Raw genomic sequence first — 16,054 nt, 5'->3', positions numbered from 1 at the left:
GCGGCATGTTTTACACCCCAAAGTCTCTCAGGTCCTTTTAGATTGTTTCGTTCTCCATTTCATTCATGGCGTCAACATCTCATTCAAGAGCGACTTGTTTACATACTTGTTTTTACACACACACACACACACACACACAGAGACACACACACACAGCACCAAGGATATGTTTATGTATCTGCTGACTCACCGGCCACTGAGCAGATGTGGGATAGACTGATGTTCGCAGCGATGACTGCAGCTGTACACACTCATGCAGATTAAACAACGGGGCCACTCTACACCAATATCCAACACTCATATTTTAATGAGGAGGCAGAGATACATGTTTTTTTCCCATCAACCGGGTCATTAAGTGCGGCCACGAGACGTCTTGATTCCCGAGTGTGTGACTGAGAAGCCGAGTTGCATCTACAGCTGAATGATTACACTATGAGTTACTGCTAGAAGCTTCAAGTTTGGCACCCGACTACGGAAAATGTCCATGAAAGTGAAATCATGAATCTGATTTGATTACCAACTGATTGCAAAAGATGAATCTAGTGTGTGTGTGTACAGATCTTAAGTTTTCCCGCGGGTCTCACCTCAGGGATCCATAAGGCACAGCTGACGTGGACCCACTTGGTTCCACTGCGGGTGGGCTTGAGGGCCCCCCCTCTCTTGGGGCAGAGCAGACATTTGGGCTGGACACCCAGAGCGCAGGTCCGACACAGCCAGTTCCCCTGGGGTACCTTAAGGATGCCATAACATGCCTGGGATGGGAGGAGAGAGATTGTTGCACTTTACACACGCTGGCAGTCGGTCGTTATTTCCTTTGGTCAGAGCAGGACTGGCTGTTTCATAACTCTTTGCTGTTGTTTCATATTAACATGTGGAATTGATCTTCTGATGTAACCAAAGGCAAGAAAGCAAATAAGTGTATTTTTGAAAATGTCAAATATTATTCTGACATAGTTTGTCCAATAGAGGATGGACAATTGTCAAAACAAGTAAAGCACAATATTATAAGACCATACAAGCAGTTTTGTATGCTGAATACACTTAATCTAAAATAGTGGGTGATAGATTTCATGAAGGACGTGATTTGCTTTATTTCAGTAGTGTAGTAGTGTCAATGTTTACTGTGGTCTCCTTTTTTATCCGACTTTTACTTTATTTGGTTAAAGGTATGTTAGCAATATAAAATGACTGCAAAGAGGATCGTACATTCCCAATTGACACATGCAAAACATCCTTCCTTGTTCCTAGTTCACTTTTGAAAATTCTTATTGCTTTAAACTTTTCTCCCAACCAGAAAGGCATAAACCTACGGAAGGGAGATGTTATCAAAACTCCTCTCTGTGTTGTTTTAAATAACGCAGCAGGTTATTGTATCATCTGCACTCAACCCATTTCACTGATAATGAGGTCCAGTCCCTCAGGATCAGAAACAGAGATGATTTTGTTTTCGGATGTGATTTTAATCCTAAAGTGTCTGAAAGTGCCTCTTCTGAGGCGAGTAAGTCATTCTACATGCTCCTTGTGTTCAATCACAATTCCACAGAGGACAGGACATCACACGTTATACAGCTGAGAAGCTAGAATCAGATAAAGGAACATTAGAAAGTTAAGTAGGGGAAACCCGGACTGGTGTCATGGTGACAGCAGCAACAATAAGATTGATGATTCAGTCTTCATCAAACGCCCTTAAAGCCATCTATTGTTCAAACACAGCACTTCAGTCAGTGAGGCCCGTTTTTTTACCCGCTAAAGGTTAAGGAGAGCATCAGACAACAGAGAGCGAGGCAGCACTGTGTTATCTACAAAGATAATAATGTTAGTTTGTAAATGCGAGAATTGATCTCACTGCTTGTTACAATCATATCCATAGGTACCACTTTCCTCACGGCGTCGTACCAGTTTGTCTGCATTTGATTTATAAAAACCATGAAATTAATAATAATACCTATCTTTTAATCGTGCCTTTGATGCTCTTAATAATTACCCAAATAACTATTTATGAATAAAACTTTAAACTATAGATAATACTTCCTGTTACATGTAATTAGCAGCTTTTTGAATTTTTCTTCATTGCAAGTGACATTTTCGGCGACAGACAAACTTGAGATTAAGTCTATTTCCATCAAGTGCATGATGACACTGAAGGTGTGTTAGTGCTAATGTGACAGACAGAATGATTAACACTCTGTCAATGTAATAAACACAGCAGAGCTCCCTGAAGCCTCAGGTTGCACAGGCACCATTTGTGGGAATATAACTGTAAGTAGTGAAGCTTGGGGGCGAGAAAAGTGAGGTATATATAAAGCAGCTCTGAATAAAACAGCTAAACCTTCAAACCTGATTGCAGCTTTCTATTTATGATTTCAGCACTTTTAGCTTTTCTTCTGTAAGTGTGACTCTTATTTTGAAAAAGAACAGTTTGAGAAACACATACTTAGAAGTACGCAGACACAGCCGAGGGCTTGAACAGAGATACAGTGAGGACAAACGAGTGCCTGATACCTGATGCACGCAGACGTTGCACTTGTCGCAGAAGACCATCTCGTTGCCGTCCTCTCCCTCCGGCGAGCGGCAGACGTCGCACACCACGTCCTCGTCGTACTCGATGCCGAGGCCTTCCTCCGTCTCGATGGCCTGCTGCATCTTCTCCGCGCACGCGCTCTCCAGCTCCACCAGCACACACTCCATCGTCAGCTCGTCCAGCTCGGGTAAGGCTAGATGGAAGTAGACAGGAAGTAGAAGCTGATTATGTTTATTCGATAATTCCTTGAAAGAGCGAAAACCAAAATCGACTTTGGTGAGGCGGAGGAGGCGGAGGGGGCGGAGGAGACTGATTCGTGGAGATGTTTAGTGGACTGATATTTATGAGTGTATTAAAACTCAACTCAATAAAAATCTGGGTCTATTGACTTGAAATGTGCTCCCTTAAGGGAACTGTTGGCCCTTGGCCGAGGAATCTGCTCTGTGTGCGATTCTAGTTGCTTGTGAGACGCACATTTTCTTGAGTGAGATTAATATTTGAGAAAATACCAAGCCTGTACAAAGGTTTTGAGTTGCAGGGTCAACACTCAGGTTTCGTTTGGCGTGAGGCACCTTTCACACCAGTTACTTTGGTTCAGATTAAACTAGTATTATATTATTTTAATGTGAAAGTTAAAACTCCTCTTGTAAATTACTCTTAGACTTGAACTTGCGAAAACCAAAATAAAAAAACAATGCGACTGTGGTTGTTTTGGATTTAGATGCTGCTTTTTGAAACCCGCAGAGAAAACGGAAGCAGAGTTAGATATTAACCTGCTGTGACATTTACATCGGGAAGTGAACACACACAGGAGGGAGCTAAGCAACAACATTATTCACAGATGACGTGAGAGTGTGTGTGTGTGTGTGTGTGTGTGTGTGTGTGTGTACTTCCTGTACAGTGAAGTATGTGTACTTTCAGAGCATTTACTGTACATCTATCCTCTGTGTATTTCTCCATGTTTGTAAATGCAAATACAAGTTCAAAAGTGTGGGTGTATCCAGGTTCATGACTGCACTTATCCATTTTAGTCTATGGTAACAGAGCATCCCACAAGAGTGCATGCGAGCTAACAGGAACTGATTTGTATTTAATAACATTGTGTGACTTATTATTCTGCACAATGTCCATGCCTTCTGTGCCTTTGTGCACTTTTCTGATTTATCCAACTCATTTTACTGAATGCGTCTAAATGCCAGATCAGCATTTTGTGTCACTGTAACGGCCCGGTTTTTTCGCTGTTTCCTCTAAGCTGAATATCTCAAAATCAAATTAATTCCACCTTTAAACCCAACTGTGAAAAGTGTTTGGATAATTAAAGCTACAGCAGGTCTAGTATGAACACTCCAGTTCTATGATGGGTCCAGAGCCCTACAGCCTCAGCCTGCAGAACCAGTCAACAATCTGTTGTTTGTTCGGTCTAGCACTAAAGGTTATGAGAAGCAGCGAGTGTGTGTGTTTGTGTGTGTGACTGATATTTTAGGAGCATGTGTCCCAGGAATAGGAACTGAAACCCCAGCGGGGCTTTATAAACACAATTACTTCGCTTTATCTGAGAGGAGCCGATCAGATATTGAATAAAGTGGTGGAGATGGGAGAGATGCTCAGGGTCGGCAGTTGTCACCATGGCAAAATAAGAGGATGCAGCAAGACAAAGCAGAGGAGGGAGAAAGTGTAGAAGGACATCAACAGAGAAAGCAGATAGCTGCAAATAAGGACATGATGGAAAAACAAGAGCAAGGACAAGGGACGAAGATGTGATGGTACTAATCCAAATATTCAAAGAATATTCCAGTTTGTGTTTTTTGTGACTCAGAGAGAATTTTAACATGTAAGAAAAAGCTACAGAGAAAAGGGCGTATTGAATTAAGGTTTGATCGACATGGAAATTCAGCTAATACACGTATAAGCTAAAATGAAAGAATAACAGTCTCAAATACACATCATGTGTTGCTTTCATTCCTCTGGGAGCCTTTGATATAAAAGGATGGCAGTGAGGTCACTTAATATGAACTTAATTCTTATCAATCTCATTTCTCAAAAAAGTAAAAAAAAAGAATATGTCTTCTTTCTTAATAAGACTGTACATGTTTCTATCATTGCTGCTGTCTTTTTGCTAGAATGTTTCTATCACTAGGTTCTGGACTGTTAAAAGGAAAAAAACAAACAAATAATTGAACATTTGTAACTTGTTCTCAGACTTTTCAATTGTCTAAATAATTGATGGATTGTTCAAAATAAAAAATGTGGTTACAGCGCAGGGTTATGAATTTCACACAGCACAGTGTGAGGTATGTTTTCCCCTTTAAGCACATGTAGTGGTCGAAACATATCAATTTAACAACAGTAGAGCACATACCTCCACAAAGGCCCAATCCCCTTATCAATCTCCTAAATATGTCTTGAGTTTAATCTAGATCCATGTGTTTGGGATATAGGTGAAAATATATCAATGTTCTGCCCCTCGATCCTCAGCAGAACCAAAGTGTAATGGTTTCTTCCGTGACACAAACCATATCCTTCCACCAAGTTTTGTAGGAAGCACGATTTGTTTGTGAGTCTATTTGCACTCACCCATCTGTCTGAACTCTTGGTTGACCAGCTCCAGCCAGGCGACGTCCAGATCGTCCAGGTCGTAGCAGCTGTAGTGCTGAGCTGGAGTGGGCGTGTCTCCGTCCCCGTCCGGTCCGTCGCCACTTGTCGACTCCCGCGGCGACCTGTATCAAACAGAGAGGTGCACAGAGAGAGTTTCAGCATATGATCTGGAAACACCACGGCAAATCGTATTCCACCACTTATTCACGAGGGGGTCTTTCAAATGATGTTTAAATGTGAATTAAATAATAACCAATAAAATTCCTCCTTGTAAGCTGCGCATGTACTGCTCATGACAACAGAAATGACTGGAACTGAACCTCTGTCTAACAGTCAGGACCTGACCTCAAGGTCCAGAGAGACTGAAACCCACTTTGACGGGTGTCACACACAAAAAGAAAGGCGGAAAAAAGAGAAGCCATCGAAACAATGACAAATCAAGTGGTTGTAGGCAGCAGTGACAGGAAGTTCCTCGAGGCAGCGTCTGGTCTCTGGAGCCTCAAGCCTGAATGTCTCTCTAATAACAACAGCAGGAAACGGGGTCAGGAACCGTGCTCAACCCACAGGGAGCCAATAAAAAGACACACACACACACACACTCGTCTCAGCAACGGCAGAGGACATTACATTGACTGACATTGATTTCCCGGAGACTGAACCATAGTTACTACTTACCAAACCTAAAGCTAACCTTAACCTAAAGCTAACCTTAACCTAACTTTACCTTAAAACAAGTCTTCACCTTGATGACTGATTGAATGATTTACTCTATGGGGAGAGCAATAGCAGGACAACACAAACACACACACATGCATGCTGTAACACAAAACAACAAGCAGGGCTAAATGAAACACACACACACACACACACACAAACACAAATGCCATCAGGCAGAGAGAGACCATATCCGAGGGAAACTGACACACACTGCACATATATATACACACAGCTATAATTCATACACTTGCCGGAAACAGTCATGACCTTTGTGTGAAAAGGTGAAGCGCGTCAGTGATCACAACAACAAAACACAACAACCTTTCGCTCGCCGCTTCGCTCCAGTCTTCGCCGCCTCATTATCATAGCACTCAGTTATTAGCATCATCCTCTGTCACTACGGTCGCTCTCACATCAAGGAGCAGCGTGATCATCATCCTCCTCCTCCTCCTCGTTATCATTATCCTCCCCATTATCATCACCACGACCGCTGTCATCATCACAACAGCTGCCACAGTTTAATTCAGTAATCTTCACTTACAGTGACATTTTACACGTGTTGTACACAAGCATCATTACAATTAAATTAAATAAACAATAAAATCAATTATTGTTATTAATAGCCTGAATCAGATGCAGAATAAAACATAAACGCAAGAGTTTGTAAGCGGAGGTTATATTGTGATAAACGTAAGAATACATCTAGATGAGCATGGGAGTTTTTCTACGACAATAAAAAGATGGTCATATTGTAAACTATCTAATTGTACACAGTGAAACATCTACTCTTCTGTACTGTAAACAATAAAATGTCTTGTTTTCTGTCTTCACTTTTCTTCCCTTTTTCTTAATTGTCGTTTCTCATTAAATTCATCCCTCCACACGTTTGCATAATTTTCTTACCCGTACTTAATTCCCTCCTTGTCAGTCCTGCATGTCTGAACTCAGCCACAGAGAATCCAGTATGCTGTTATGCTTTTGTGCAGTCTGCAAGTATTAGATATATTTTTTCATCATGAGAAAAACTGAAATATCTTCTTCGTCTAGCTGCAGGTTCCTAAACTTCAAATATTGTGGATTGAAATCAGGGGTGACACCTTAGCGGTTACATGACTTGAGAAGTACGCCCTAGGTTTGACTCTAGACCAGCAGGACCATTTACTACATGTCACTCTCCTATTCTCTAACTCTGTTTCCCGTCCCCTTTCACTGTCACCATCTGATAATGAAAAGGCTTAAAATATACATGCAAAAACGTATATTGAAAGAAAAGATTGAAAATGTGCTCTCATCGCTCATTGATCCATCATTTCATCTCTGTCTTTAATTTTGCTTCCTTAGATGTTTGTCTGATAGGTAATGCATGTTAAAGACAAACATCCTGTCGTCTGGGGTTTTCCTTTGACTGTGCAGATGTTCTGCAAAAACCCAGGATTGTTCCATTTCCAGATCAATTAATGTCATCATCCTGCTAATCTGTGCATCAGTGATCAATAGCATTTTCACAGCTGATACTGCATCCATTAGTCTAATAAGGACCACAGAGCTGATCCATTCCTGGCTGTGAAAACAGCCAATTTAGAATGTGCCGGATCAATTGATGCTAAAGTGTGATCATTAATAAATCTACAAGTCTACAATATGTCTGTGACGATGACAATGAGACAGAAAACTGAAACTGTTTTGGTATCAGGCTGTTATCTGATACTGGACCAACAGGCCTGGCCATTCAACTGGAAGAAGAGGAGAAATGAGAGAGACAAAGACACAAAGAAACGCACACGCACACGCACACGCACACACACACACAGGGAGAGTAGGTTTCATACAGGAGACACTGGGTAGGTTGTTTCTATTATGTAATTATAAGAGCAACTCAAGGGTCTGGTTACATTGGAAGCTGGTGAGGCTGCTGATATTCTATAGTTACGGCTTTTGTCAACAAATCCTGTAAAAAGGACAAAACCAAAAGTGCGAAAGTGCATCTCGGCCTTTGTCTGTGTACCCAGGCACTTACTGAAGTTCATATCTCTCTAAATTATGAAGAAAACAAGAAATTTCATTTGCAAAAAAAAGTTGTTTATGAAACTTTTCAGGTCTCTTACAAAAAAATGACAAAATATTACATGAATACAGAACATTTAAAGAATCATCTCACATTAGGAAGAAAATTATGTACAGCTGATTTGAAATATTACAATAATAAGTAGATGAAGCTCATTATAGGTTATAACATAATACAAACTCCAGATAGCGAGTCAGGTGTATAATAAACTCTGCACAATGCTGTTGGATTTTATGATATTCTTAACTCTTTGCTTATTCTGATATGGAGCTTTAGCACATTTAGTTTGTTTGGCCCTCAGCTGGGACTGGAAGGATTTAATTGCTTTAGCAATGGTGAGATATAAATTTGAGTCAAAAAACAAGATCATAAAAAAAGCAGGGGAGCAGATAACATTTAAACACTGAGAAAACAGTACCTGTGCCAAACGGAAAACCTGTCTAAACTAAAGTCATCCATTAGTCAAATTGTGAAACATGTTATGTAAATGTTTTTCCTGACATTCAGATCTGTGGTATCATATCTCTCCCAGTGTCTGTGGTGATATCCGAGTTGAGGCAGAGGAGACGTAATAATGTCATAACAACGTCAAGTCGTCCCATCTAACAGGACGTGAGTCAGTGGGGGTCAAAGTACAATGTGTTCTTCACAGTATGGTACGTATCATGTTTCTCATAAACACACACACACACACACACACACACATTGCAGTTACATAATGTCGGTAAACAAAACCATGTGGGAACGGTCTCACGTTGTCCTGGCTTTATCATGACAACAAAGACAAAGATAAGAGTCATCTGTCAATACTGAGACAATCGCAGTTTCACATGAAGCTGTAAATTTATGTTTACTCTTTTCATGGGGTTAAAATCAATCCATAGAACTCCTAGTCCCTTAAACTTGTCACACATGCAGGAGATTCATGAGTGGACAAGACACTAATTTATTAAAGCAGGCAAATGGATATAATTGCTGAGAAATATATTCGAACAAATGGACTAAAAACAGGAACAAACCATCATAAAAACAGAAAATAAGTTGTGTGTTTTTTAAGCAGAAACGTGGTAAAAGGAATCCTTGAACCAAATTAGAGGTGATAAAATCTTCAATGTAGAAACGATTTCAAGATTTTAAAGCTTGGATTCCAAGTCAACCTTAAAAAAAATAAAATAATACATTACCGAGATATGGAATCAAATAATTATGAGGAAACCTTCGAAATCCCTTCTGTTTACATTTGAGGAGCTCTAATGAGAGAAGGAGCAGAGTGGGAATATTAAGCTGTTCCCTCCTCTACATTCACAACAATGCAATCTCCACGTCTGCTTTGATCATACGTGTGCGTCCTGTGAAATATTTATGAGCAGGAACTACACACTGTGGAGCTCAAATCCCTAAAAACACAGAAAACCAAACACCCCCTCATGAGTCAATTTCTCCTCCAGCACCGAGGCCCTGCAGCACAAGTGTCTTTGGTTTACTCCAGTGGATGTTCCTCTGGGGAGCCGACGAGTGAGAACAGTTAAGTGCATCTTGTGGCGTAACCCGACTGAAAAGTATGTTATATGAGCTTGTGCAGTGAGGACAAGTGATTTATCGGATTTTGTGTGTGTGTGTGTGTGTGTGTGTGTGTGTGTGTGTGTGTGTGTGTGTGTGTGTGTGTGTGTGTGTGTGTTTTTGTGTGTGTGTGTAAGAAGGAGCAAGTGAGACGTCTGGGTTAAATAACTGATGCTAATGATATTTCGGGAAAACAAGTGTCATTCCTACAATCGCTTCAGCTTTTACTTAAAGGGACTCTTACCTTTGTTGCATTTTTACACTTTTTGTGGATAAGGTTAAATTGGTATTAATAAGGTAATGACACTCTAAAATGCAAGACAGACCCACCAGGAGTTAAAGCAAACAATTATTTCACTCTCGTTATATTTAGTGAAAACTTCAACCAATAAAATTCTTCGGACCGAAGGACCTTATTGGCCGACAGACCTGTCTGTTTGCTGCATGGAAACAGACAGGAAGCCCGTCTGCTTCTTGTGGCGCGTCATCAAGGCGCGTCCTCAACTATAGGGTTTGTTTTGATTCCACGGCAGACAGTAGCGAGTAGCGACCGTAGCGACCGTAGCGACTGACGATGGCAGACCAAAGTGGTCAACGGCGTACTGAAACAGCCGCTCCCAGGGGGAAAAACAAAAGAAAAAACACCGCGGATGGGAACGAGGGGGTGGGGCATTGGAGGAAGGCGGGATGATTCGAATGTGCTGTAATTCTCAAATGCAACAAAGGTAAGAGTCCCTTTAAAGCAGAAACAACAGATTTAGTGTATAAACCATAAACTTTTTATAAAGATAGGGGTATTGTCCCATTTATTACAGGTCATAGTGAGGGTGATATTTTGTTGGTAAATATAAGATAACAAAGCATCACACAATATAATTCAGCAGCTCCACAAGCAAAAGCCTCCTTAATAAGCATTATGTTGAATAAAGACCCAACAACAAACGGGCAACAGAGGCAGGCAAAGATAATCAACAATGGTAAAGCCAATGAAATAACAATGGAAAGAGAGAAGATAAAAACAAGTTGAAATAATAGCCACCCAATACGTTTAGTCCACATAACATACCCTTTGGCAAACAACAGGCTAAACAGGCTACAAACAAAAAAGTAAAAGACTTAGTCAAGGGCAGTGAAAAGCCTGAGAGAAGATGTAGAACACTGAACTGAGAGAGGTAAGCTGTTCCATAGACTTCGGGGAACCTAAAAGTTCTTCAGTTTCTCGCCGCTGTGTAAATTTCACTCTCCTCCTTTTCATAAAACGCCATGCAAATATTAATCTCTTGCCAGGGAGGGATGGAGTGGATGGTGTTTACATAAGACTTTGTCAGTGTGGGCAGAGTGACAGCGGCTGATCTCAGCTCTCAGTCTGACTCGCTGCCCACGTCGAGTTTAAACAGACATCAAAAACTGACAGATCTCTCATGAAGAGGTGGACGTCCCGATAAATACCACTGGAAAAATACATGGAGCTACACAGAGGCAGAAAGAGGGGAAGCATAAAGAGAGAAATGCAAATGAGTCAAGGCAAAACAAGAGAAGAGGGATTTATGCAGGAAAAAGAGAAACAGAGGGTGGGAGAATTTAAATGATCTAAAGGAGGAGAGACATCGAGGAGACAGAGAATGAGCAATGCTGTACAATACCATATGCTTAAAAGTTTGATAGATTCCTACTTATACTCACAATCTGCCACTTATCCCAAATTAACACTGCACATCTACCTTGATATTTGCCATCTGCCCGTCTGAGAGCACACAACCCGAACAAGAGTTTCATATTTTCCTCTAACAGCTCACAGAAACACTCTTAATTAGCTACCAATGATTAAATTTGTCACCAACAGCTGTTGTATCATCCTCAATTCTATGCAAAAACATCTCACACATCCAAACATGCAAAGACAGACTTGTTAATAATTGGAGTTATAAATAACAGTGTTGCACAGGAAGGTTCAGGGTTTCGGGATGTACAGAACAGAAATGAATTCAGCTTTAGTGACAGAATATTACTTACTAATGGGAGCGTGGCCAAATATCATCCTGTATGTTCTTTTCATCGACATATCTGTATCTGTGTTTGTGTTTTCCTATGTGAGACTATATTTTATAGAATAACCAATGTAGAAAAGATGTTTATATTTTATGTTATGTGTTTTCTTTTGATTTAAAAGAAGAAATTGTTAAATATTAAGCCTCAATTATATTTCCTTTTCATTTTAGATAGAAGATGTCACAGAGGGACATAAAAAGTGGATTATAGAGTCTGGATATAAAGTTTTTATTCACCACCAACACTTTTTATGATTAATTTCAAGGTAAAAAGTTCAAATAAAGCTATAACAACATTACCGGAGGCAGCGTCTACGACAACTCAGAGGAAGAAGTTTATTTACTCTCCAAGTCTGAGGAAAAACTCCATCCCCTATAAAGAGCTATGACGTTCTGTCTGCACACAAGTAAAGATAAGGGAGTTACTCTGAATACACGATTAAACCACTTGTTCAGACACACCATTCTTGTCTGATGTGAACAATCACTTCACTGTGTGTACATTCTGTGGTCCGTGTGTGTGTTTGAAATAATCTCTCATTCTTGAAATACCTCACTGTCACAGTGCGGCTGAGAAATCTGGCTGGTCCTTTTTCTTCCCTGTAATCCCTCTCTTTCTTCCCCTCTTTTTCACACCACACTCACTGTGTGTCTGTGTGTGTGCGTGTGTGTGTGTGGATGTGTGTGAAGAGTAAGTGAGTTGTGCCAACAGCCCCCTTATCCTTGGGCGACCCATGCAAAATCCCACTACTCTAAAACACGCTCCCATATCAGCATGCAGACTGGAGCAGGGGAACCAGGCCGGCGTCCAACAGGGCACAGGGTTACCCAGTGTACTGGTGCTGAAGGATGTCTGAGAGTGAGGAACAGGATTAACATTTTTAATGGTGCTGGACAATATTTCACAGCAGCGAACCAACTGTCCTATTCATCTTTGGATTCCACATTATCTGTCTTAGGGTTTTTTTGTCATTAGGGGGCAAAAGAAAAACAAACTGCAGTAAAACAGTATGGCGAAAACTAATTAAACTATTTACATATCCCGTATAGAGCTACACGATTTATTTATTTCACTAAGGAGGTTATGTTTTCATCCCTGTCCATTTTTTAGCTTGTTGGTTAATGAGTTTGTCGGCAGGCTCACGCAAATCTATGGATTTCCACGAAACCTTTGGTGATCCGGACAAAGATGTGGTCCCAGGAATTTCTTTCTGCATTGATTCTGCAACAATATGCATTTTTTTGACATTGTCAGTAATTTCCCAGGAAATAATTCATGGATCTTGAAGATAAAAAAATCTGGCAGATTTAGTGGACTGACATCTATGGGTGTGTGAAATTTGGTGCAGCTTTAAAGGGGCTTATTGGGCCTCGGCAGGGGTATGTGCTCAACTAAGTAATATTCCAGTTGGGGGCCGGGCAGCTTCTGGGCATTTTGAGTTGAGTCAATGGCTCACTGATTAATTTAAGTCCAATATTCACCCTAGTTTTAAATCGTAAAGGGAAAAATGTGGATCTTTTGATGATAATACTTCTTTATGGTTCCCAGAAAGTCATTTAACTCAGGAGATATACAGTGTGTAGGCTACAGCTGCCTGCTGAGGCCAACAATCACACAGTGTCAGTGAACTACCCTTATGTTGCAAAAGATGGTTCTCTGTGGGTTCCTCCCTGTGAAGAACCCTATTACACACACAGCTATTGCTTTCCATCCCGCCAAACTACAAGCAGCCTGTGGAAATGATTTTGTCTCAAAGTGACATTGTTAAGACATAGTCTTCTCATAGGAAGGGGGAGCAGTAGCCTACTTCTAAGCCCCCGACCATAAATTAATAACTTTGCAATCTCATTATTGTGTGCATTGTTATTGTAATCAGCTGATATACATAATTTAATAAAAATAGGCAATTCCACAGCAGCGTTGGCGGCTTGTTTACTTATTTAATCGTCAATATGTCTTCAGTACTGATACATACAAACACACAGAGGTTCCTCCAGAGAGAAGGAGGACTGACAGCACCACAGAGATGTTATTACACTGTTGACAGGTGCACACACACACACACACACACACACACATACTGGATTGTTATTTACAGAAACATCTTGTCATATTTATATAGAAGATAACACACATGCACCCTGAAACCCCTTAGCAGGGGGAGCCATCTTTAATACATATATATTTGGAATTAATAATATTACTATAATACACACAAACACACACACACACAAACACACACTGAAGTGTTGTGCGATGAAAGTCAGGAGGGGTGAGTCATCTTCATGTCATATTCATGTCAAAGAAATCAATCATCTCCCCAAACACACAAACATCATTTGCACAGTGACCTTTCAGAGATGACTCAACCCCGAGTTGCTTTAACAGCAATCAGTAAGGGTACCACACACACACACACACACACACACACACACACACACACACACGGATCATGTAAAACAGTCTTCAGTCTCACACACTTAAGTTTGTTTATCTCGCCGTATAGTTGCTACATGAGTGTTAAACCATTTGGTCCTTTTAACTAGGGGGTGGGAGACTCTTGCCGAACACGATTTGATTCCGAGGGCTATGATTCGATGATAAAACCAGTATCAGAGCGTCTCGATGTGACAAAGAATTATATTCCTACACATGATTTTTTTCGTTTAAAAACCTAAAAAGTATTATAGACTGTTTCTGTTATAACAAGTGTGCTGTTATTTAAAAAACAAGGTTTTCAATCAGTCAGTCTATAACAGTGGTCAGTGCTCTCTATGCTGATTTGACATTCATTCAGTTTACACTTGTGTGCTGCATCCTTACTGTATCAAGGTGGAGCCCTTGCCAGCATTGAGGCGCATTACTCCACTGATCAGCGAGAGATTCTGATCATCTGCTATTTTCTAATCACTAAAGCTAATCTTCATGAAAACCTGATATTCATTATTATCTTCCGATAAACAGAGCGTCGCCTCTTCTGCAACAATAACAAAGAGTCATAGAAGATTTGAATCGATGAAGTCAGATCTTGAATCTGGCTCGTTCTGGTCACTTTAACCCTGATGTCCTGGCTGTGCGTGTCTCGTGTTGTGTGAAGCAGATGAGGGTGCAGAGGGTGTGCACATGTTTAAATACATGCCTCATTAACTAATAAGTGAATCAACAAACACAAAGTAAACGTTACTACTGTTCAGGTCCTAATAACCTGTGATCAGTGCTGGTGTTTATTGTTAAAGTGTAAAGTGAGCGCAGGTCAGTGGGGGAGTGGAGGGGGGACAGGAGACTCTGACACGGGACGACCTGACCTTTTATGTGCATCGAAAAAATAATTAATTCGACGTTGAGGGTTAAAAAACTAACAACAACAAGCATCAGCAGCAGAGTTTTTCCAAATGTTTTCTTCCAGCAAAAACTGAAGTTCGCTTGAGGGAATAATAGAGAAAAACTGAATCTATAGTGAGAGGAAATACTCCAACTCTTTTCAAACAGAGAGATACCAAGGAGAGCATGTTACAGAGCTGTCCACAGTGTTTGACTGACAGTTGAACTCTGGGAGGTGCAGTGTGGAAACACCGCAGTAATGAGCGCTGAGCACCAAATATGGAGGGAACGTTTTTAAACATGAAAATCCAGTGAATTACCATTTTAAGTAGGAACTCATGAATGAAAAATTTGACTTCATTATCGTCTCCTCTGACTTCTCGCCTTTCTCTCTCTCTCTTTATATCATTGCCACTCTCCCTCTCTCTCTCTCTCGTCGTTTTTGGTCACACTTCAAAATATCTGTGCATCTCAACTAGAAAATCAAATCTAGCATCACAGTCAAGTCTATGACTGTGTTAGGACTGAAGAGCTGATTATAAGGAAACTATAGTGGAAAAGATGAAGTTCATTAAAATAATGCGACCCAATCTGGTGGATGTAATATAAATGCTCACTCACAACTTTGCCAAGATTGTTTATTGTTATCCATCATTTATGATGATGATGCATCAAAGTGCAAGCACTTCACTTTTAAAGGGAATGGGTAGTGACACTCTGATTTGTTTAACCCATTAAAACGGGATGTAAGATATGTGTGTACATGCCTTAAATACCGGGTGCAACGTTTGGATTGCTTCTACCTTTAGAGCCAGATGAGAGGCGTCATCCTTTTCAAGACACGTGACTGATACACTTTTTTGTGATTCACCTACATACTCACAGGAAGGGCAAAGTGCATCATGGTAAATGTAGTTTCTTTGTTCGTTGGCGCTTTTAGACATCAACATTTTTTTTTCTAACAATGTCTGACGATCTAAGCCTCGAGAGCCACACTGAAGCAGGGCACAGCAGTGGGTTGAAACATGTTACACCCAAAACAAATCCAGGATTAAGAAACAAAGTAATATTCTTTTCAACAATGCACAGGGTGCAGCCTGGTACTCTTAGAGGTAGTGGTTGGATATGTAAGACACTATAAATAAAATGTAGAGAAGAAAATATTTTTTAACTGGTAAAAAAAGTTAAATAACAGAATTTGTGAAAAACACTGACTTCTAGAGCTC

General features: G+C 40.5%; 1 protein-coding gene across 1 annotated transcript in view; it reads right to left on the bottom strand.

Annotated features, from left to right (window-relative positions):
- Positions 1-16,054, bottom strand: part of jade2 (jade family PHD finger 2) — a 155,376-nt gene that overhangs the window by 65,072 nt on the left and 74,250 nt on the right. Inside the window, exons 5-7 of the mRNA XM_061086026.1 lie at positions 5,096-5,238; positions 2,503-2,714; positions 585-752 (exon numbers count right to left, since the gene is read on the bottom strand). Coding sequence (XP_060942009.1) covers positions 585-752; positions 2,503-2,714; positions 5,096-5,238 — 523 coding nt within the window. The remainder of the gene's footprint in view (positions 1-584; positions 753-2,502; positions 2,715-5,095; positions 5,239-16,054) is intronic.

Source organism: Limanda limanda, chromosome 14 (assembly GCF_963576545.1).
Source record: "Limanda limanda chromosome 14, fLimLim1.1, whole genome shotgun sequence".
In the NCBI taxonomy this organism is placed as follows: Eukaryota; Metazoa; Chordata; class Actinopteri; order Pleuronectiformes; family Pleuronectidae; genus Limanda; species Limanda limanda.
This window is presented reverse-complemented; position numbering and strand designations above follow the sequence as displayed.